The sequence below is a fragment of the Scardinius erythrophthalmus genome (genome assembly GCF_964197995.2).
Source record: "Scardinius erythrophthalmus genome assembly, chromosome: 4".
NCBI classification, from domain to species: Eukaryota; Metazoa; Chordata; class Actinopteri; order Cypriniformes; family Leuciscidae; genus Scardinius; species Scardinius erythrophthalmus.
Window position 1 is genome coordinate 20,875,966 of NC_138224.1, and position 25,094 is coordinate 20,901,059.

Below are 25,094 nucleotides of genomic sequence, written 5' to 3' on the forward strand. Positions count from 1 at the left end.
GCCCCGGGGCCTAACTTTAGGTTAAGGCGGCTCTGTTTATTCATATTTGTACTAAACATTTATCTGACATATGTCACATGATCCTTCAGAAATTATTCCAATATACTGATATTTGCATGATTCTTTGATGAATATAAAGTTTACAAGAACAGCATTTATTTGAAATAAAAAAATAATTACTGTTTACTTTTGATCAATTTATTGCCAAACGTTTATTTTTTTTTTTAATAACTCCAAACTTTTAAAATGGTATTGTATACCCTAGTGAAAATAAAAACCTATTTCAAAATGTATTTAAAATACATTTATTTCAAACTAAGTATACAACAAATCAATTAACATATTTACTGACATATCGCTTATTGACTAGACTTACTGATATCAATATTATAATTAAACTTTATGTGGAGTACTTCTTTATTGCACAATACACATTTAATATTAAGCATAAAATGTGCTTGATGTCACTATTAGTAAGGATAGTATGATCTCTGTAAATGCAAGATATTTAAAGTGTACCTAAAGTATACTTGCAATAGTTCCACTTTAGCACAAACAAATATACTAAAGTATATATTTAGTTGAACCTCAGCACTATTTATGGATAACTAAAGTGCATTAAGTACAAAATTAGTTGTTCCAGTTTAGCAGACTATACGTGTACCAATTTAGTATACCAAAAGTAAAAATGCAGGGTATTTATATACATATACTGTATATTTATAAGTACATACATATGTATTTGTAGTATTTAGCATAAAATAAATGTATTTCAAATAAATTTGAGTATATTTATTTTTCACTAGGGTACATACAGTATAAATCTTCAACCAGAATAAGAAAACAGAGCCTGAGTAATTATGATGAACTTGATGTGTGACCCTGAAGAAAACGGTCTGAAGATTAAGTTTGCTACAAGTTTGCGCTTGTCAATTTACTAGTATTTGCGCCACTATTTAACGCCCAAAAAAGCTTGTCTTAAACCAGACTCTAATTTACACTGCTCTTGGTTGATTGAGTTAGTCATTATGGAAATGATCCGGATGCGTCTGTTTTCTTTAATGTGAACATTATTGTCAGTAAATCGCCCACTTGGGTTTTCGCCCTCACGCTAAAATTTGCCCTGTTTAGTAAATCTGGCCCTAAGTGTAAGGTGACTGACTTTATGTAAACGTGTCCCAGGGGGTCAGGATGGGGGAGACCGCCACCAACACAGCTAACATCAACATGCAGCAGGCGCTAAAGATCCATGTGGAGGAAGGCTGTGACGTGGCCAACTCCTGCGACTCCAACATCTGCCCCGAGAACAGCGACTGCACAGACGACTGGAACGCACACACCTGCACCTGTGACCCCGGTACTGACACCTGCGTCACATTCCCTGCCATTGTACAGATGCATCTCATTTGAGTTCACACATGTTAATCCAATTCTCTTTCTGTCACTCCCACAGGTTTCTTTGGCAAAGATTGTGTTGATGCGTGTCATCTGAACCCGTGTGAGCATTTGTCCACGTGTGTTCGTAAGCCGAGCTCCTCTCACGGCTACACTTGCGAGTGCGGTCAGGACTACTATGGACAGTACTGTGAAAACAAGTAAGTCGCATATCGGATGAGATACCAGATAAGACCAGGCTGGTTTATTGTAGTTAGTTCTGGTTTTGGTATAGCTGGTGGACCAGCATAGCCATGTTGTTAAATAAACTAGCATGACTAATGTTAATGTTAATCTTGCTGGTTAAGCTAATTAAATGGTTAGTTCAACCAAAAATTTGAATTATATCATCATTTACTCACCCTTATGCCAATCCAAACCCATAAAACATCTGTTCATCTTTTGAAAGATTTCATTTTTGCCCATTCATTGAAAACCCACGCAACGAAAATTTTGGTAACACTTTATTTCGATGGTCCACTTTAGACATTCTTCTAACTATAGGTTACTTTGCAGCTACATGTCAACTAACTCTCAGAGTATTAGGAGACTGGTAGGTAAGAGTTAGATGTTAGGGTTCGGGGTTTGTTAAATAAGTCGACATGTAGTTGTAAAGTTACTTATAGTAAGTAGAACGTCATAAGTGGACCATCAAAATATAGTTTAACGTTCAAAGCATTTTTTTACGTTCGTCGACCATATTTGATGTATTGTATATATGTGCGTTGATAAAATTCTAAATGAAATAAAAATAAAGCAATTGTGTCTCTTCCGAAGAATTTGAATTAAACCGCTTGGATTGCTTTTACGATGGCTTTATGAACGTTTTAAAGTTTGAGAAGATTTACATCTCATACCATCTGTAAACTCCAAGGCAACGACTGACTGACAGATCTTTTTATTGCATTCCAAAGAGCTCCGTAATCAGTCCCATAGTGGAAAACGAATCCATATCCGTATCAGCTGAGCTGGATCGGCACGGAATGGAATGGTTAAGCAACGAGAACGGTTTGGCCTGACAGTGGAAAATGGTCTTTTTGGTTAGTGCTGGTTTATTGCTGGTCTAGCCAGTGGCCCAGAGAACAAGTAGCAAAAGAGCAGATGAAACTGGTCGACTAGTGTAGTATTCCAGAGGAAGTTGGTTTTAGAAGGGTTGTCTTCCAGGAAACGTTCTCGGAACATTCTGGCAAGGTTCTCTCAAAGTAATGAACAAATGTTCTTCCAGTAACGTCAATACAATGTTCGTTCATAGTTATCTGGTCTTTAATAGCGCTCTCAAAACGTTAGCACAAAATCTTTATTCATACATCGTTCATTTTAAATATTACTACTCATTACTTGTTTCAAAACTTTCAACAATCAAAAAGTAGTGTTCCAATAATGTTTGTAAAATGATGAAATGGAATGTTATCGTAATGTTTTTTTCTAAAATCCGCATAAACATGAAAAAAATAACGTCTTTAAAACAATTAAAAAACAAGTCTTTTTGAACGTTCTGAGAACAGTAAGAAAAAACTTTCATAACTTAATGGGAACGTTATCAAAATGTTCTTTGAACATTTTTTTGTTAGCTGGCTTGCTAGTCAAGTCTTTTGTTCCTGGTTCAACTGGTCAATAATATTATGCAGTCATGTCTAATAATAGATCTTGCATGGCACATTTCTGCAGCGTCAGGTCTTGACAAACTAATCAGGGTTTATATTGTGATAATGACTGGCTGACTGTACATTATAGCTTACTTAATTCCAGGATGGATTTGAAGCTATTGCATTCTGAATGTGTCACGGGACACTGAACGAGAGACGAGGATTCAAGTGCAGAGAAGATTTAATAAACAAACATGGACAAAATACAAAAACTCAGAACTCAGATACCAACAGCACAGGAACATCAAATACAGGTAACACGGACAACGAGCCAGCACAAGACTACAAACACAAGGAGGCTAAATAGGGGAACAAACAAAGGAGGGTAACGAACACAACAGGTGGGACAAATTAACCAAATAATCAGATAACAAGATGGGAGGGGCTAGACAATAAACAAGAACACATGGCAAACATAACAAAAACACCCATGTGCAGCACAAGACAGGACAGGCATGTGACATTACCCCCTCCCTACGGAGCGGCTACCAGACGCTCCACAAGACCCGAACGGAACGGGAGGGACAGACCAGGGCGGGACGGGAGGGACAGACCAGGGCGGGACGGGAGGGACAGACCAGGGCGGGACGGGAGGGACAGACCAGGGCGGGAGACAAAGTTCAGGAGTCCAGGGCGGTGCAGACCGTCCATCGGGCGGCCAGGGCGGAGACGACCCCTCGGGCGGCCAGGGCGGAGACGACCCCTCGGGCGGCCAGGGCGGAGACGACCCCTCGGGCGGCCAGGGCGGAGACGACCCCTCGGGCGGCCAGGGCGGAGACGACCCCTCGGGCGGCCAGGGCGGAGACGACCCCTCGGGCGGCCAGGGCGGAGACGACCCCTCGGGCGGCCCAGGAACAGACCCCACCGGCTCAGGAACAGACCCCACCGGCTCAGGAACAGACCCCACCGGCTCAGGCACTGGAACAGACACCACCGGCTCAGGCACTGGAACAGACACCACCGGCTCAGGCACTGGAACAGACACCACCGGCTCAGGCACTGGAACAGACACCACCGGCTCAGGCACTGGAACAGACACCACCGGCTCAGGCACTGGAACAGACACCACCGGCTCAGGAACAGGAACAGACACCACCGGCTCAGGCTCAGGAACTGGCACCACCGGCTTGGGCACTGGAACTGGCACCACCGGCTCAGGAACAGACACCACCGGCCCAGGAACAGACACCACCGGCCCAGGAACAGACACCACCGGTCCAAGTGTGTGCGTAGCCCACACACACCACATGGCTGTGGCCATAATGGCCAGTGTCGCGGTCACTGAGGGCTCAGGAGCAGACGCCTCCGGCTCCGGCTCAGGAACAGACACCACAGGCCCAGGCACAGGAACAGATACCACCGGCTCAGGTTAAGGAACAGACACCACCTGCTCAGGTTCAGACGCCACCGGCTCAGGAACAGACGCCACCGGCTCAGGAACAGACGCCACCGGCTCAGGAACAGACGCAGGCTCGACGGCGGCCATCTTGTCAGGAGACACAGGAACAGACATAGTTTCAGGCTCAGGAACAGATACAGTTTCAGGCTCAGGAACAGATACAGTTTCAGGCTCAGGAACAGATACAGTTTCAGGCTCAGGAACAGATACAGGTTCAGGCTCAGGAACAGACACAGGTTCAGGCTCAGGAACAGACACAGGTTCAGGCTCAGGAACAGACACAGGCTCGCCGACGGCCATCTTGTCGAGGGACACAGGCTCTGCGGCGGCCATCTTGTCGAGGGACACAGGCTCTGCGGCGGCCATCTTGTCAAGGGATACAGACTCCGCAGACGTGACGTGAACAGTCTCTGGATCGGCAGACGTGACGTGAACAGTCTCTGGCTGGACAGACGTGACGTGAACAGTCTCTGCCTGGACAGACGTGACGTGAACAGTCTCTGCCTGGACAGACGTGACGTGAACGGTTTCTGGATGGGCAGATGTGACGTGACGTTGAAGTGGCGCCTTTCTCCTCCTCCTCCGTCTCCTGACCACCGGCTCCGAAACCACCGAACCACCTCCTCCGATCTGATCACCGTCAGACATGGTGCTCTCCTCCAAAGTTCTCTGAGCACACCTGGCAAAATATTCAAACAGGGAAATGGAGTTTCCCTTGTTCTCCCCCGGAGGAAAAATCTCGCTCCGCTGAATCCACATACTTGGCTGGCTCGTTCTGTCACGGGACACTGAACGAGAGACGAGGATTCAAGTGCAGAGAAGATTTAATAAACAAACATGGACAAAATACAAAAACTCAGAACTCAGATACCAACAGCACAGGAACATCAAATACAGGTAACACGGACAACGAGCCAGCACAAGACTACAAACACAAGGAGGCTAAATAGGGGAACAAACAAAGGAGGGTAACGAACACAACAGGTGGGACAAATTAACCAAATAATCAGATAACAAGATGGGAGGGGCTAGACAATAAACAAGAACACATGGCAAACATAACAAAAACACCCATGTGCAGCACAAGACAGGACAGGCATGTGACAGAATGGTGTTGAAACACTGCAATGAGTTTTTACAATAATTTTCACTGTAACACATTGAGATTTCTGTAATACTACATGTTGACTTGGAGTTGAGATGTCTTAGAGTTGAGGAAAATTGTTTTGTGCGAGATGTTCACATTCCTGACAATCGTGCAGTGTAAATGATGTGCATTATGGATGTCATCTTCATTCCAGCGGTTTGTGTTTGTGTGGGTGTGTCTGTCATTGTGTTGGCTCTTCTCCACAAAGCGGCGGGAAAACAACACAATACACCCTTGTCACAAGTCTGCACAAGATCCGCAGAATTGTACCCTTCCCTTTTATTTTCATATTTAATCTGCTGAACCCTCTGATCAGCAACGAATTCCTGTCTCAGCAGTCACACGTGGGACGTCTTTTCCTTTTGCTTCCTCTCTCACTCTGTTAACATGACTGTCCTCTATTAGATTAAGACCCAGACACGCAGCTAGCACCTGATGTTGAGTTAATAAGCACCATGCGGCCCTGCAGTCTGCGCTTTTTAAGGAGTTACAGAGAAGGAATTTTTCCTCACCTTCAGTGTCCTGAAATAAGTCAACAGTGGAAATATACTGACCTCCAACTGACCTTCTGCCGCACACTATTGAATTGCTTTTCAGCACAAAATTTAGCAACAAAACATTTGCAATATCTTGGAACTGTAATAGCACATTAGCACACATAATAGCTTAATAACACACACTTGACAAATTGCAAACGTGTGGTCTCCAGTGTGGTCTAGTGCACAATACCATTTGCCAATACCAATACAACATTTGTTGTGTTATTAAAATCAAATTTAAATGCATTAATGTTATATGACAAATTATTAACACTCCAATTCAGCTTAATTTGCCTAGCTTCCACTGACTTTGATTTCTACACTGACTTTGATTGGACGCTCAGCCTTTGACGTCAACAACACTGAATATGGCAAGCATTTCTCCTCTTATGTTTAAGCTGATAAGCCTATTTATTTTGCTGTTCCGATTCTGCATGATTATATTCATTGTGTTTCATTATTTGCATTTTGCATAAGTTTTAGAGTATGTTTGGTGACTGTATTTTCTAAATCACTTGATTTCTGTGTAAAGCACAGGTTTAACATACACCTGTAGAAAAGTCCTCGGCCACCCAAGAAAAAGATGTTCAACTTTGTTTACTTGGGCAGTTGGTCTATATTTGCTTGTACAAACAGGCACAAGCCTGTTTCTCATCAGTTTCCTGCCTTCACTGTTGTGTTATTGCTTATCGTCAAAAGTTTGCCTACCTGCACATCTAATCTCTTGATCCCTACATCATGACAAATCCTGCCAGTGATTGATGAATGGTTGATCTTCTTGATTTATTGGTTCTCTGAGTGTAAGAGCGTTGAGATGTTGCAGGTTAAAGTGTGTAAGGTTTGTCAGTGATGTCACTTTTCATTGTTCAGTAAAATGCAGTAAATCAGAATCAGAGTAAATTTAAGTTTATGCATTTGGCAGATGCTTTTATCCAAAGCGAATTCAATTCAAGGAACAAATTTTATCAGTTTATCATTCTCTACTGTTTGAGCTACAGGTAGACTAAACAAGATGAGTAAATTGAATATTTCAATCATGACAACTCTCAAAATAGTTTTAGCATGCTATTGAATGTCAGTGTTAATGTATTTGTTCTTGTTGGGCTAGATCTGCTACGCTGCTTCTTCTGTTGATTATTGCTGCTGCTGCAGAGCAAGTATGGAGTTGCTACTGCTAATAGACACACAGATACACTGCTGTGAGCATGTAAGATGTAAACCCCATATCAGATCTAGGCAGGTGGAGCTTGGGGAGGAGGAGGGGTTCAGAGGAACTGCTGAAGGACTAGCTTACAACAAACAATGAACCAGACTGTTTAAATGTTGAGCAAGCAACAATCTCATTGGCTACAAGATCAACAGAGGCCAATCAGCTTGTAGCATGCAGTAATGATGTGATTGCTTGCAGATTTCATGCCTTTCATGGACTTATCAGCCTGCACCATATTGAGTTTCATGACTGAACTAGATATTTAAATACAGAATTATTATTACTGTAAAGCCAAAACAGTCTCTTTTTACTTGAATTTCCTATTATCACTGTAAAGTTTCTCTAAATCTATATTGTTAAAAGTGCTGTATAAATGAAGATGAATATTTCATTTTTTTTATTATTATTATTCTATAAATAAATAAAATCATATAATATGATAATATTAAATCTGTTCTAATATGTTCTTATCCAATTAAACTATACATATTTACTTAATATTAATCATAGTAAATACATAAATTGATCAAGATCAAGAAATTAATCAAAATAGTTATTTGTTGCAGAAATGCATTATCATTTTACATTTTAGGATTTTTTTTATTTTTTTATTATGACATTAAATGAAGGAGAAACATTTCTGTAGAATAGGTTCTGAACCTTCTTTTCACCAAAATTGTTATTCTGTTCATATAATTTGTAGTGAAAACCATTTTATTATATTACAAAAGAATTCTAAAGAGATGCAATTTCACTAGTGGTCTCAGACTTTTTGGGCCCCACTGTAAATTAATGTCTTTTCTGCACACAGAGTGGAGAAACCTTGTCCTCGTGGTTGGTGGGGCATCCCAATGTGCGGTCCTTGCAACTGTGATGTCAGCAAAGGCTTCAACCCCGACTGCAACAAGACTACTGGAGAATGTCGCTGCAAGGTATGAAGATGGGATTTTTTTTCAACAACATTCACCCAAACTGCTCTGAGCCTTTCAGTCTGGACTTGCTGTCCAAGTATTACAAAATGTCATAAAATGTCCCTTGACTACAAAGTATCTCTTTCCCACAGGACAACTACTATCGACCGAAAGACGGTGACACCTGTTTCCCCTGTGATTGCTTCCATTTGGGTGCCACTTCACGCTCCTGCGATCCAGAGACGGGTCAATGCCCCTGCAAGGCGGGTGTGATTGGGCGACAGTGCAACCGCTGCGACAACCCCTTCTCTGAAGTGACCAGCACGGGCTGTGAGGGTATGTACTCCCTCTGACCTTCTTTGAGTTTAAATCGAAGATGTATTAATCTGCATCTACACTAATGTATTTCTGTGTGAGTAGTGAGTATCGTAATGTTCCATATCTTCATCCTTCAGTTGTGTATGAGGGATGCCCAAGAGCCTTTGATGCTGGAATCTGGTGGCCCAGGACCAATTTTGGGCGTCCAGTTGCCATGAATTGCCCCAAGGGATCTATTGGTGAGTGCTGTAGGCCTTGTTATTGAATTGAATTGACAATGACTATCTACTGTATATGTATATTTACATTTACATTGACATTTGGCAGACGCATTTTTCGAAGTATACATTGTATCAGTTGATGCAATTTCCTGGGAACCTAACTCATGACCATATATATATAACACATGTTAATTCATAGAATGTACAAATGTATGTAATTGTAAATATATATATATATATATATATATATATATATATATATAAAATATACATAATATTGTTACGTTTTTTTGGTAAAAAATGACTTGTTGGTTATACTGCCTGACATTTGATTTGGTTTAGTTAGCTACAATGGTTTGTCTTTTAGTGTAACAGTCTGAATCTTGTGCAAATGCCAGTGTTTTCAGTGTTTTTCTGTCGCTTGGCACTGCCCCACCCCACACTGACATTAGCCAGCTCTGTTAACAAAGAACTCACATTGGCAGAACTATCCATTTAGATCTTTTCATTGGTCGGGTAACCGAATGTTAATGAGGCCTCTTCTCTTGAGTATTGTGGGACATGGCTTGGCATCGCTTGTATAGACACATTTACCAAAGTGCTTGTTGGAACGAGGTCTTGGTTTGAGAAACTTCTGAAACTGTACTTTCAGTAAAGCAATTTCATATTTTTGTAATGTATTTTTTTATTCAAATGTATTTTATTTATTATATTATTCAGCATATTGTTTTCTTACTGATTTTAGGCACTGCTGTCAGACACTGCAGTGACGAGAAAGGCTGGCTTCCCCCTGAACTCTTCAACTGTACCACCATCACATTCTCCCACCTCAAAAAACTGGTACATCTATCTGTTTGAATAATAATAAAAAATCGATTTTAACTTACATATTATGGTTGTCATTATTGAAAAAGCTTAATTTACCTCTCTATCTCCCCTACTCTTGTTTATACCCCACCTCTTTCCGGTCAGAATGAGGAGTTGCATCGTAATGAATCCACAATGGATGGGCAGAAATCGAAGGACATCGCTCACATGTTACAGAACGCCACCGACCAGACCAGCTCCTTCTACGGCAACGACGTGAAAACGTCTTACCAGCTCATTTCCTGGATCCTGCACTATGAGAGCCAGCAACAGGGCTTTAACCTGGCCGCCATGCGTGACGCCAAATTTAACGAGGTTGGATTTACTGCTTCCTCTCTATTGTTCTCTCAATACATTCTGCTTCAGTTCTAATACTTATTAGTGGTGTTTAAGACAAGGATCACTGTTACTTTTGCTCATACATCCGGTTCAGGGTTACATACCTGAACAAACCCAACTATTTAACACCATTTTTGCTACATGCATAATACCTCAAATTATGCAACTTGTTGAGGAGAGATGATTTTTCAAACATTTTTTCTACACCGGACATGCGGCATATCGTGACGTGATAAAACAAGGTCCCATTATAATTAAAATAGCTGTCTAGACTGGCAGTGCCCATTGCAGACATGGTAATATCCAAAATATCATAAATACTCTGGGTTTTGAATTGTAACTGATGCTTGCCAGGCGCATCTTCTTCAGTGAATGTAAAAAATTATTTTGCACTTGCCTAGCTTCCACCCAGAACACCCTTGCAACTGTATAAACCACTCAGAGCATCTTAGCAACCACATACTATAACAACAACCTGAGCAACCGTGTGACGTCAACTTTTGCACATGCAAGCACTTTTTACTACTGTTTATTGCTATACCAATGATGGGATGTTAGGAGCATTTTCTATTGGTGTGTGCTGTGCTTAAAAAGAAAGAAAAACTCTGGCAGCCCATAATTGTGAGCTTTGAGGTTTAGTGGATTAGTGTAAATAACACAGCATATAATGACTGATGTCATGAGAATGAAAACGCCCATGTTTAAAGCTCATCTGGCAACATGAATGTACTTATCTTGATACACGGTTTTAGGATAAGGATACTTTAAGACCGCATTCATTATGTCTTGTCTTGGCCCAGATTCAGACTTCTAATGGCTCTCACATCTCCAGAATTTTACCATTAAATACTGAGGTATGCGTTTGAATGTTTCAGAACATAGTGAAGGCCGGCAGTGCAATCTTGGATGCCAGTAATAAAGATCACTGGGATCAGATACAGAGAACAGAAGGAGGCACAGCACATCTGCTGAGAAACTTTGAGGAATACGCCAACACTGTGGCTCAGAACATGAGGAAAACCTACCTGAAACCCTTCATCATTGTTACCGAGAACATGGGTGAGTTACATTGATTAAATCAATTTAAATACACTGTAGACCAATTATTGAGTAAATAGTTTTGAACACTACACAGTTCTTCTTAACCTCAATCTTTCTTTGACTCCTCAGTTTTTGCAGTGGATTATCTGGACGCCATTTATCCAGATGAGGTAAAAATCCCTCGTTTCCAAACAACTGACCAGGAGTGTCCCAAAGACCTTAGGTCATCTGTTCTTTTCCCAGAATTCAGCTTTAAACCTTCAGATCATAAAGGTAAAACATACATTATAGTAACAAAAAGACACTGAATTATGATTTACTTAGTTAAAGCGTCAGTTTGAAAGCAGAAATACAGCAGATTGGTTAGCTCAAAGCAACTGTGAAATATCTTGTTCTGGTAGTTTCTCCTACAGATGATCCAGAATCTCAGGGAAGCTCTGATGAAGAGCACTATCAGGCTACAAACAAGAGGAAAAGGCATGCTGAGAGTCTTCCTCCATTTCCTGTGGTTGCAGTCATCATCTATAAAACTCTAGGCCAGCTCCTACCAGAGCACTACGACCCCGACCGTCGGAGTCTCAGGTACAGAACGCCACTTTTTTGTGTTTATCCGATTGAATAGTACTTGTCCAAATATTTAGTCCTGGTGGCATTCCACAGTCAAACACAGAACACTGTTGCCATGCTCAGAAGATCCATTTAGCATGTCATTGCTGCCTGTTTTTTTTTCCACAGGCTGCCAAACCGTCCGGTCATTAACACTCCCATCGTGAGCACAACTGTGTACAGTGAAGGCGAGCCATTACACATTCCTCTGGAGCGACCAATCACGCTGGACTACAATCTTCTGGAGACGGAGGAGAGAACCAAACCTGTGTGTGTGTTCTGGAACCACTCTATCACGTGAGTCACAACCCCTCCATACACATTCATTTCACACTTAATAACAGATAATACTAGCATTTCAAAAATCAGTCCGCATGCTTATTTCAGTAAGTTGTTGGTGTGTAGATGATTAATGCCGGTCTTTGTGTGTCAGTGTTGGTGGCACAGGTGGCTGGTCGTCCAAAGGATGTGACCTCATTTCCAGGAACCACACGCACATCAGCTGCCATTGCAATCACTTGACCAGCTTTGCCGTCCTTATGGACATCTCCAAGAGAGAGGTACTGTGGCTAAAAGGCTCCCATCTTGCCCTAATAACTCATAGGGAGAGTTCACCCAAAAATGAAAATACATTCATCATTTTCAAACCTCACTGGTTCTCATGCGTGAAGCAAGCATGTTTGAGCTTCCTTTTACCATATTTGATGTGTGTATATTTATATGTGAATAGCAAGACTTTTGCTGAATTCATTTTACAATCTCTTTATGATCATTTGGAAGCTTGCAAATGTCGATTGCATAGTCAATGGTTGGGCAAAAATCATTGAATATTAAAAATATCATTTGTGTGCCAAAAATGAAGCCTAAATAAGAGTAAACGATGACAGAATTTTTGTTTCTGTTTTGTTTTTTTCGTTTTTCTGATTCTTTTATCGACTTTTTCTCTCATTCTGTCAGCATGGTGATGTCCTTCCCCTGAAGATTGTCACCTACACCACAGTCTCCGCTTCTCTGCTGGCGCTCCTCCTCACCTTCATCCTGCTGGCCATCCTGCACAAACTACGCTCCAATCTCCACAGCATCCACAAGAACCTGGTGGCCGCCTTGTTCTTCTCCGAGCTGGTCTTCCTCATCGGAATCAACCAGACCGACAACCCGGTGAGGAACTCTTCTTCAGAACATTACTGTGCGAATCCTGCAAAATACTGTAAAATGAAAGCGAGCAGGAACTCAAAAGACCACACATGAAATTATAAGACTGGCTAAATGGGTTTGATCTTTCATCACGTTAAATCACAAGTGAGCATTTTGATAAATGTGGTTTGGTGTCTTCTCATCGAGAAAGTCTCATGTTGTATTTTTCCCTTTCAGCAATATCCAGAATGTAGATCCCCATTCTCAAATTCCACTAATTACTTTCTTAAGTCTGTAATTAACAGCTGGAAATAGTTGAGGTTTCTTTGACAAATGGCTACGATTGCTGTGAGGTGGCTTTAATTTGGGGTATTTGACAATCCATCACTGAGTAGAGAAGAGCTTTAATGGTGCAAATCCATTTATATGTGGTTTGACACTATCTTTCTGGTGGCACTCACTGGATTTCAGCATTTTATACTTCAGATTTTTATATGCATGTGAAACAACAGAAGCTTTATACATGAAAATATGTTTGCAATACCACTCATGAATGGATTCCACATTTTCCAGCAGATTTTTCTCATGGAGGCACCACTGGTGTCTGCCAGTACTAGGGGTCGATTTAGAGTTATACCGACACACTCTCACATTAGTTTAATACTGTATATGTGAGGTCTGGCTACACGTCGGACACACTGTTTAGGTCTAACTCTGTAGAGAAGACATGTATATCTACTCTGATCTTTAAGTGCTTGAATTTCAAGAATATGCCCAGGTATAACAACATAATGCAGTAGCTCTTTAGACTAAGTGAAAAAGACTATTTAGACTATTTACACTTAATTCATTTGGACCAAGTGTAAATAGCAACAAATTGCATCTTGTTTACTGCAAATAATAATGCATACTATTCACACAAATGTGCTTTTATTAAGGATAATCGCTAAGCTATAGTGAGTAGAGTGAAAACAGGCTTTACCAACAAGTTTGGCTATTCACATTAAAAGTGTAAAATGCTGTTCATAAAACCCTTTTGAAATTACCTAGAGAAATCATGGCATGAAAAATGCTAATTCTGCTCCAAGTATAAATGTAAATACACTTAAATTTAAATGTGTATATCTTGGCAGTATTTGTTGTGCTGCCTTTAATTTATGGTTTTCATTTTTTGCTATTATTTCAACTTTTATTATGTTATTGTAAATTATTTTTCTAATATACTGTATTGCAGTAATAATATAAACTCAATGTAAAGCATATGAATGTATTGCAATAATGAGAATATGCTATCTCTCTCTCTCTCTCTGTAGTTTGTGTGTACGGTGATAGCCATCCTCCTGCACTACTTCTACATGTGCACGTTTGCCTGGACGTTTGTGGAGGGTTTGCACATTTACCGCATGCTCACAGAAGTCAGAAACATCAACCATGGCCACATGCGCTTCTACTACGCCATCGGCTGGGGGATCCCTGCTATTATTACAGGTCAGACACACACACCCTCTTCAGTCTATGCTCTAATTACTATTTCATGTACATACACTACACCCAACCTAACGTCTTTGCAGGTTCATATTTGTACACTCATGCACTCAGCAAATGTCCATAATGTCAACATAGATACACACCTTAAGCTTATGAATTTGACTATCGGACATGTTTTTAATCCGCCACATTTATGTTGTCGGGCTTGGACTCGCCCCTTCCTTTAGATGGTGTGTGTTTGTGTGATCCCTGTGGGAATGAGACAGGACGCCATTGTCTTCATATTACTACCTCTCGGTCTCTCGCTCTTTCTTTTTCTGTTTTCTCTCCAATGGCTCCGCTCTCCATAATGGGTGTCACTTTCTCCACTGGCACATGCTCAAAGCAGTGAAAAAGCCCCTATCCTACAGATAATAGAGGCTGACCCGACTCCTCTCTGCTCCTCCCAGCTCAATGAATGGCTGCCTGCTTTCTTTACTCCTTTCTGTAATGGTGCTGTGGACATGAATGATATGCAGACCTCAAATTGTGCTGCTGTTACTTTTCTAAGTGATCATACTTACCATATTCACCAATAAAATGCAAAACATTTCAGAAGACTATTCCTGTTAATGGAGGAACCCAAACCATATCTGGAGACTAGAATATCTTAGAATATCAGCGAAACATAGGGGAGGCTTAGTATCCACATAGAAACACTAGCAACCAGTCAAAACACATTGGTAATAGTATAATGTCCTAGAAACGCCATAGAATATCCTAGAAAAGCCCTAACAATGACTAAAACTTTCAGAATACTTTAGCAACCACATACTGTAGCAAGACTCTAGAAACCACCCAGAACACCCTGGTATCCACATAGCAATGTATAGCAACTGTTCGAAGCTATTTAGCAATCACAATCACACAAAAAAAAACAGAAACTACCTAGCAATATGCTTTAAACCAATGAGAGCACCTTAGGAAACACCTACACTAGCAATACCCTAGCACCCTGAAACACTGTAGTATTTACATAGAAATATCTTAAAATACAACACTCTCAACAACTTAACTGCATCGCAACAACCTAAAAAACACTTGGAACACCTTAGTAACTGCATAGCAAAGCCCTAGCAACTACCTAACAACAGGATATAAAACATTTAGAACACCTTAGCAACCACCTACAATAGCAACACCCTAGCAACCACCCTGAACACTGTGGCATTCACATGTTAAAAAACACATCCATAAACTTAGCAACAGCATTGTAAAAAAATAAGACCACTCAGAACACATTAGTAACTGCACAGCAAAGCCTTAACAACCACCTAGAAAACCATAGCAACACCTTAGCAACCACCTACAATAGCAACACCCTAGCAGTGTGTTAAAAACAACTGCAAACAGCGTAAACTGCATAGCAACACATTAAAAACACTCAGAACACTACTAAGCAACATCCCTATAAATTACTCAGAACAACCAATTAACAACTCCCTGGAAACCACCCACAAAATCTTAGCATTGTGGGTTACCGTGACATACCGAACATATTTTGTTGTTCCTGGAAAAACTTTCCTGTCTGAAAAAATTAACAACTTTCCTGTATGAAAAAATAACTCTGTCCTTACCCCTAATTTCAGGACTCCCTTGTAAAAGAGACTTTTCCTGTTTAAATAAAGGTTATATATATATATATATATATATATATATATATATATACTAAATCTACCCCTAAGTTATCCCTAAAATTAGAGGATAGTGATAGGTGAATAACACTGATGTAGAAGTATCTAAACCTGGTTGTAAGCCTAAACCTGACATAAACTGTAAGCTTGTCCCTCAAATCTGATTGGTTGATTGGAATGTTGTTCCAGGATCAACAAAGATGTTGATCCAGGCACATGTTGCACTTGGTAAAATCACGTTCACCAGCATGGTGGCAGTAAGTAAGTTTTACAGAGAAACGCATGTTATCTTAAGATGGTGTAAAAGTCATGTTGGTGTTTATGTCCCATCAGGTTTGGCTGTGGGTTTGGATCCTCAGGGATATGGAAACCCTGACTTCTGCTGGCTGTCTGTCCATGACACCCTCATCTGGAGTTTTGCCGGACCCATTGGTGTAGTGGTGCTGGTAAGTCCATCCGTCAGTCATCTATAGATCATTCTAACTATCAGTCTCGTGTAATTCTCTACCTGCATTAACTGCTTGAATGTTAAACAATCTCTTTAACAGGTCAACGTTGTTATCTTTGTGCTGGCAGCCAAGGCGTCGTGTGGCCGTAGAACACGTCCCTATGAGAAGTCTGTGGTCATGTAAGACGTTGTTATCCTGTCCCTTGAGAGCATTTACTGAGGATTGAAATATAGTGGTACTCATTGTGGTTTGTTTTTGCATGTGCTCCAGTCCAGCTATGCGGATGGCCTTCTTACTCCTGTTGCTCATTAGCGCCACCTGGGTGCTGGGTTTAATGGCTGTTAACAGTGATGTCATGACCTTCCACTATCTGTTTGCTATCTTCAGCTGTCTGCAGGTAACAGTCATACCCGGTTTCACATGTGCATATGACATTCTTCTTTCAGACAAATACAATCAGAGTTATATAAAAAAATGTCCTGTCTTTTCCAAGCTCTATAATGGTAGTGAATGGATGTTTCTGTTTTGAAGTCCATAAAAGTGCATCCATCCATCATAAAAGTGCTTCACATGGCTCCGGGGGGTTAATAAATGCCTTCTGAAGTCAAACCATGCGTTTGTGTAAGAAAAATATCCATATTTAACATGTTACAAAGTAAAATTCTAGCTTCCAGCCAAACGGTCATACACCTAAAGCGTAAGAATGTCATATACATCTAGGATGACTTGAGGGTGAGTAAATCATGGGCTAATTTTCATTTTTGGGTGAACTATCCCTTTAAGCCAGATTATACCTCTAGAAAGTTATAGGAAGGTAAGTTTGAAGCTAAAATCTGTAGTATAGAGGACCTCGAGGGCCAGAGTTGAGAACCCCTGCATTATCAACTAATTGGAATAAAAACGTTTAAGCTGTATAAGTTTAAGGACTAAAATTAGTAAAGGTAAAACTGAAAAAAATAAAGCTAAATAATTATTTTCAAAAAGCACGTAACACTTAAAACAAAAATAACTAACGCAGACAGGTTTCCTTTTCCTGTTTCTGTTTTTCAGGGCATATTCATTTTCTTCTTCTACATCGTGTTCAATAAAGAGGTGAGGAAACATCTGAAGAACGTTTTCACGGGAAAGAAACAGTTACCTGATGAGTCCAGCACCACGCGCACCACCCTACTGACGGTAAGTTTCTGTAACACATATAAATGATTCAATATTTATACATGAATTATCCTTAATGCATCTGAAAACAGCTGTTAGAATCGGATTGAATGTCAATTTGTCTAGTAGAAAATGAATAACCAAGTCATTTCAGTTATGTAATTTGCAAGCAATAAGAAAATAATTTCATATTTTAAAGGAAGAAGTTTGCTATGAAGTGGTCTGGCATTTGGAAATGTATTATTTCGCTTGGTTTACAGTACTGTGCTCTTCCTCTGTCTTTAGCGTACTCTGAACTGTAATAACACGTACATGGAGGACGGCGCGATGTTCCGCTCGGGCATCGGCGAGTCAACGGTGTCTCTGGAGAGCACAGTCAGGTCAGCTAAGAGTCACAGCAGCTACCTTACTTACACACACAGGTAACACGCTACTGCTTGGGCACGGCGCTACACGCTTATTATGTAACATTTCACTTTCTCTTTCTATCCTACTTGACATTTCTCAATAGCTTTAATGATTGAATCTTTTTTAATTGACTCTTCTCTTTTCATATGCATGAGCAAATGTGCATGGCTTCTGCTTTGCTTTGCAGTGCTGCGATAATGTACACAAACTCTAACCTGTCCCTGCATGTATATCCATGAATGTCGTGTGTTAACATCCGTCTCATTGTATATACTGAACGCAACCTTGTGGGACATCTCAAATGCTGTGTTTATAGATTATTTTGCGTAATCCAATCATCATTATGTGTAAATAATATGAATTTGCTGACAGGATTTAGTATTATGATGTATTGGATGCTATATTGTAAGAACACCTCCATGCAAGCTTGTTGCTAGCGTTGCATACTAGCAGAATGACCTGCCAATTAACTACATAGTTCAGTCATGAAACTCTAGTCTAGTCCTTTACATGAAATCTGCAAGCAATCACATCAGTAACACATGGCACAAGCTGATAGGCTTCTGCTTATCTTGCAGCCAATGAGATTGTTGCTTGCTCAACATTTAAACAGTCTGGTTTATTGTTTGCTGTAAGCTAGTCCTTCAGCAGTTCCTCTGAACCCCTCCTCCTCCCCCAGCTCCACCTGCCTAGATCTGCTACGGGATTTATGTATGTCTATTTATGCAGCAGCATATCTTATCTTACATGCTCACAGCAGTGTATCTGTGTGTCTATTAGCAGTAGCAACTCCATACTTGCATGTATATATGCATGTATATGTATATTTAAAAGCTAGTCGTATCTTGGGTGTGTAATTAAGTGAAATTTTACAAGTTTAGACTCAATTTTATGAAGCTGAACCTTTAAATAAGAATTTGAGCAAGTCAACACAGGATGATTGGTCATATATGGGACATTTTTCATTTTATTTTGTTTTTCACTCGAATCTAATCTCACTGTGTAGAGGTCATGTGAGGGGCATCTGTCTTGTATCTCTCTCATTCTCCTTCTTTCACTCCTACACAGGGATGAATTGGGTCAGAAGCCCAGTGTTTCATCTGGAAATGCTAAAGCCGGACACACTGACATTGACGGCTCACTCTTCCATAACGGCACTAAAGGAGATGGTATGAAAAAACTTTACCAAGCCAAGATTGAAATATACTGTACTTAACGCCTGTTATCCACATGTAGACTAGGGTAGTGTGACATCTATATTCTTACAAATATATACAAAATGTGTTGATACAATTTCTTAGATTCTGTATGTATCTGAGTATGTATGATACATAAGCTCTGTATGTATCTGAGCTTCTGTATGTTTCTAGTTTCTCCCTATGGAGGATCCCTTTACCACTCTACAGATAAAGCGTTGTCGGGAAATTCGTTTCGCGTACCTACCCCGAAGTGATAAAATCAAATAAAATTCTGTATCAAAATTTATAAGGAAAGCCCAGTACTTTGTTTAGGCTTGGTTTGTAGGGAATTACAAACCTGCGTACATATATTCAAACGCACATAACTATAGAACCAATTCTTAATGCGCATGTGAACGCCATCTGCGTTTCTCACAGGTTCGCGTTTAAAGTCTGTGTAGAGAGAATGGTGTCGTCTTAGCGGCCCCTAATTTAATAACAAATGATCGTTGCGACGGAAGCGGATCAATCAAAACTAACTTTAGCTGGAAAATAACTTTATTAAAGAACCGCTATAAAGACGAAACAATCTCTGTTACCGTAAATTATACGCTTATGTCTGTAAAGCTGCTTTGAAACAATCTACATTGTTAAAAGCGCTATATAAATGAAGATGACTTGACTTGACTATGTATCTTTCTAATTCTGAGATTGACGTAAGGTTGTGTGTATTCAGACTCAGATTCGGACAGCGAGCTCTCTGTAGACGAACACAGCAGCTCTTACGCCTCCTCTCACTCGTCCGACAGCGAGGATGAAGACATCGACATGAAGCCAAAGTGGAATAATGAGAGACAACCACTACACAGCACTCCAAAGGGTACAAAAGATGGTATTTGTCTTTCATAATTACATTCAATATGGAAATCTAAAAAATTGATGGATGTATTTTCAGGTTATTTAATTGTCAAATCACATTAACCCCGCCTTTTGTGTTTCAGTGGACACGGTGTCCAATCATGTCAAGCCCTACTGGCCGATTGAAGCCATGACAGCCAGTGACAGTGAAGATCCCGGAGGGGCAGAGAGACTGAAAGTGGAGACCAAAGTCAGTGTGGAGCTCCATCAGGAAAATAAACTCAATCACACCGGAGAGAGCACTCAGGACAAAGACCACCCAACACCCTCCGTTCAAGCCAACAGCAACCACCAGCCTGAACAGAGGAAAGGTAAGAGTGGAAAATGAACACTTTTATTGACTGTAAAACACCAGTTCAGCAGGGTTTTTTTTACTATAAAAATAGTAAATAGAACAAAATAAAAGAACATTTTAAAATGTATAAAAAAAACAATAAAAAAAAACATTTTGCTTCATCGGAATGGGATGACACTTGGTGACTTTTGTCGCATTATAGTCAAAATATAGTCAAAAAAAGATTTGTTGCTATGCATTTTACATATAGTATATACTAATATCCTCATGTATTTTCTTCTCATAGGTATTTTGAAGAATAAGATCTCATATCCTCCTCCGCTGACAGACAAAAACATGAAAAACAAACTTCGGGAGAAGTTATCGGACTACAATCCCCCCACCATCTCCTCCAGAGCCCCCTCTATAGCCTCTAATGATGGGGGCAATGGCCACAACGTCCTCATCAAGCCCCCTCATCGACCACCCGTCCCACCACGAGAACAGCAGAACGGCATGGCCATGAATCTGAAATCAGTGACCGTCAACGGCGGCAACCACTCAGACTCTGAGTAAGATGTTTTTTCACACTCCACCTCGCTTCACCCAAACCTATCTTTTTTTTTTTTCTTATTTGTTTGGTTTTAATTACAAAGATAAATGCAGTTCAGTAATGGGTTATAAATTGCATGAGGGTTCATTCTAATATACTATTAATAATTGCATTATTAGTTGATACTAATACCAGTAAAATATCATGATACCAATTTTGATACTACCTCAAAAACAAATTGGTGAAATATTTAGAAATTGTTTAAAATTTAAAAAAGGGTAACACTTAACTATATAAACTTTACATTTATATAAACATTTGTTAACTACATTAGTTAACTAAAAATGGCCAGTTCTTCTACATCATTTATTAATCTTAGTTAATTTCAACATTTGCTAATACATTTCTGCTAACATTATTTAATGCACCCTGAACTAACTGTGGACAATTGTATTTTTTTATTAACGAACATTAACAAAGGCATAATCAATGCTATGAAAACATATTACTCATCATTAGTTAACGCATTAACTAATGTTACCAAATGAGACCTTATTGTAAAGTGTTACTGAAAATAACTAGAGATTTCTTTATTTCTTAGTGATATTTCACTGTTCTTCCTAGAGAAAGTGTGATTATTATATATTTATAGGGGTGTAACGATACCCTCATGTCACGATTCGATACATATCACGATACTGAACTCACGATACGGTATTATCGCAAGACATGGTAAAAGGTTAACAAAAAATGGTCTGTTGATTCAAATGCTACATTTTATATTACATTGTGGGTGTAAATGAATATGCTTTGACTTGTGCTGGTAACCCAATGCACAGGACAATAGTGACACCAGAATAAAAATATTCCTGATTCTGAAGCTGAAAATACAGAATGATTTTAGACGAATATGCTTGCTCTCTGTCACTGACTACATATATTCAAAATAATGTAGGCCACTTTTTTACTGGTAACATAAGACATTTGACATTATCAGGACCCACAAATATTCCCCCATTGCATTATTATACATTATATTCAACATTATATATAGCAGTTTAATGTAGTACCGACACTAAAACTCTGAGAACTTGAATTTTTTCCTCACACAGAAGTTTATACACAATACATTTTATCACTAGCCACGATACATATTGTTGGATTTTTGTATTACAATATATTGTGACACGATATATCGTTGCACCCCTATATATTTATATAACGTATATGTGTAAAATCAACATATGATGATATGTGCACATGAATATTTTTGTTGCAACTTTACTATGCATGTTTAAACCGTAGTGACACCACCGAACGATACTGAACAAAGACTGGTATTATTACATTTCCGACTTGATACCAAAGTACTAGTGCCAGATATTTCTAGATTATAGATGTTCATTTTTGCATGTTTTCGAAACCTGAGCCCTCTGATTCTGTTCAGCTCTTTTGTCTGTTGGAGCATGTGTCCCGAAAACAAAGAGCGTCTTCTTTACACCTGTTGTCCATGTGGCATGCGGCTGCTGTATCCCAACAGAACACCCTCCTAACCCGCATGTATCCTCCTTCCTTTTCTCTCCCTTTTCTGCTCACTACAGCGGCAGTAATGAAACATCAATTTGACCCAGCAGGAAACCTGAGGAACTTCTGCCCTCGTGAGGGACGAATATCAGCCCTTGACAGTGGGAGGAAGGTGGAAAGCAAAGGTGGATTACACAAAAACCCTCCTTATAGGCGCACCTTGCTCTCCAGCGTGTCCCTGGGGTCCAGGCTCCATCGGAGAACAGTATTACTGCAGATGTCAGCCTGTTAAATGAACCATAAGGAAAGAATAAGGGAATGTATCTAAATGCGCAAGACTGGGTCAGCGAAGAAGTAGTGCCAAACCACTAAACGTGGGAATTTAACCATCCCAGCATGCCGAGCGACACGCTCTGACTGACTGACAGGTGGACTTGAAGAGACACATAAGTTGTTTTGTACGTAATTTTGTACGATCGCACAAGGCTGAAACTGTGCAGAGACATTTTCTGATCACAGAATGCTGAAATGTTCTTGGCCCGTCCTCATAGAGGAGATCCTTCTCTCGACTAATACCTTCCTCGTGTAATTACTCTGTAGATATATATTTGTTGTTGCTGTTTTGAAATTGTAATATTTTTAAGGCACATTTGTATATTGAAAAGCATTTTTAATAACATTTAATGCAAGACTATTTTTATCCAATGTGGTTCAATCAAAGATGTTTTTGTACTTGATTTGCAGCGTTAATCATTTGGGTTTCTCTGGTGCTCTAGTCCCAAAACACGAGTAAAAAACACTGTTCAACTTTGACCATTTTCACTGGTGATGTTTGATAATGTTGGAACTGTGAAGACGTTGCCTTTAGACTCAAGGAAATGAAAATTAATGTGTTTTCTTTTCTTTCTTTTTTTTATCGAAAAGTTAATAATTCATGTTCCAAAGACACAGCAGTGAAAGAGACTCGCAGGTGTTTAAAATAATTTTTCACAACAAAAGACACTGGATTTCTTATGAAATAGCTGTATTTATTTTTATGTTTTGAGACACTGGACAAAAATTGAAGCTGTAAAAATAAAAGCTCTCTGAATTTGTATATTTTTTGTATTATCTCGTCTCATTCCAAGCACAAATGTGAGGTCAAGTATAAACATTTGTGTATATATATATATATATATAGAGAGAGAGAGAGAGAGAGAGAGAGAGAGAGAGACACCAGGTATGTTAGGTTGGATATGCAAGCTTCATCACTAGGTTAGTTTGAGTGTCTTGTTTGAGATTTATTTCACCCAGGCCTGCTTTCTGCCCTTTACCCTGAATTCCAGCGTAACACATTTACTGTCGCATGTGGCAGAGCAAGAATTCCTCTTCAGCTGAGCTTGATTATCCTGAGTGATCTTAACTGCCTCACTTCAAAGAAAACATGAAATATTAACAACTGCAGTGAATGATCTCTAAACTCATACTCAAATTCAGAAAGTGTAGGGTGCTAGAATATCTTCATTTCCAGTGTTGGGGAAATATACTTTTAAAAGTAATCCATTACAATGTTGCATTACTCCCTAAAAAGTTACTCAGTTACTTTTTATGGAAAGTAATGCGTTTTTCTGACCTGGGCTGGGGTTCGTTATATTTATATGAAACTCAAAACTCAAATGTAAAGGCCCTTTCACGCCATAAGAGAAATGAATAAGCCTCAGGCTGAAGGAAATGCAAATTCACTTCTGTAAAGTAGAGGGCGCCGCTCAAATAAACCTTTCAGAAGAAAGTTCAACTCTTACTTCAGCAATAAAAAAGAAAGAAAGTAATATGTTGCTTATCTAAAGTTAATTTTTCTTAAATGTATGGTTGAATTGGATCATCAAAGGTCAGCAGCAAAGACATTGGTAAATAAAGTGAGAATAAATACATAAAGTATAAGGGTTGCGTAATATTCTTATATGTAATATTCTAATATTTAAATTTCACTGTTTTTATTAATTTTGAGGAAATCTGATTTTGTGCAAGGTAGATGCGTAAATGCATGCTCAGACACTTTGTTGTAAATGTAAAAGTAATGCTTTACTAGTTACTTGGGGAAAAGTAATCTAATTGTGTAACTAGTGTTACTTGTAACGCGTTACCTCCAACTGTTTATTTCACACTTTGAGACTAAAAACTAAAAGCAAACATAAAAACTTTTTAGAAAAAAAGAAAGAAAACTAATGGTAACAAACAAGACGTTATTGTAAAGTGTTATTATAGTTGTCATTATATTTGTTATTTTCAACATTTTACTAATACATTGGTCAAATCAAAAGATGTATCTGTTAATATTTTTAATGGACCTGAGCTAACATGAACTGACAAAGGACAGATGTATTTTGTTAACAAATATGAATAAATACTGTAACAAATATTGTCCATGGTTAGTTATGCATTAACAAACGTTAATTAATAGGACTTTATTTTAAAGTGTTACCGTCCGGAATATGGAACATTAGAGAAATAAGTTGGGTATGAGTATGTAAAATGGGCTACAAATAGCAAGTAATATGTATGAAAGAGCATTCCTCTGCTGTCAGGACTGACAGGGTTTGGGCAGAAAACTAGTGGGATGGATAGAGTTACAGCTACTTAAGAGTTGTCAGTCAGCTTGGTGCTGATAAACTTTGGCCCTTCC

The 25,094-nt window shown here is 39.5% G+C and overlaps 1 protein-coding gene across 8 annotated transcripts in view; it reads left to right on the forward strand.

Moving 5' to 3' along the window:
* Window positions 1-23,529, forward strand: part of celsr1a (cadherin EGF LAG seven-pass G-type receptor 1a) — a 104,353-nt gene extending 80,824 nt beyond the window's left edge. For 2 of the 8 annotated variants that reach the window (XM_081363646.1, XM_081363648.1), the window contains 24 exons: window positions 1,183-1,357; window positions 1,454-1,595; window positions 8,187-8,307; window positions 8,439-8,622; window positions 8,742-8,843; window positions 9,571-9,665; window positions 9,798-10,007; window positions 10,907-11,090; window positions 11,202-11,345; window positions 11,474-11,654; window positions 11,808-11,975; window positions 12,112-12,238; window positions 12,636-12,836; window positions 14,126-14,300; window positions 16,307-16,419; window positions 16,522-16,601; window positions 16,693-16,819; window positions 17,473-17,598; window positions 17,863-17,957; window positions 19,054-19,154; window positions 19,900-20,043; window positions 20,165-20,392; window positions 20,663-20,927; window positions 22,510-23,529. In XM_081363646.1, the coding sequence (XP_081219772.1) occupies window positions 1,183-1,357; window positions 1,454-1,595; window positions 8,187-8,307; window positions 8,439-8,622; window positions 8,742-8,843; window positions 9,571-9,665; window positions 9,798-10,007; window positions 10,907-11,090; window positions 11,202-11,345; window positions 11,474-11,654; window positions 11,808-11,975; window positions 12,112-12,238; window positions 12,636-12,836; window positions 14,126-14,300; window positions 16,307-16,419; window positions 16,522-16,601; window positions 16,693-16,819; window positions 17,473-17,598; window positions 17,863-17,957; window positions 19,054-19,154; window positions 19,900-20,043; window positions 20,165-20,392; window positions 20,663-20,927; window positions 22,510-22,534 (3,513 nt within the window). In that variant the 3' untranslated portion in view covers window positions 22,535-23,529. Of the gene's footprint in view, window positions 1-1,182; window positions 1,358-1,453; window positions 1,596-8,186; window positions 8,308-8,438; window positions 8,623-8,741; window positions 8,844-9,570; window positions 9,666-9,797; window positions 10,008-10,906; window positions 11,091-11,201; window positions 11,346-11,473; window positions 11,655-11,807; window positions 11,976-12,111; window positions 12,239-12,635; window positions 12,837-14,125; window positions 14,301-16,306; window positions 16,420-16,521; window positions 16,602-16,692; window positions 16,820-17,472; window positions 17,599-17,862; window positions 17,958-19,053; window positions 19,155-19,899; window positions 20,056-20,164; window positions 20,393-20,662; window positions 20,928-22,509 lie in introns of all 8 variants that reach the window. The other 6 variants (XM_081363641.1, XM_081363647.1, XM_081363643.1 and 3 more) reach the window with 5 other exon arrangements.
* The last annotated feature ends 1,565 nt before the right edge of the window (window positions 23,530-25,094 follow it).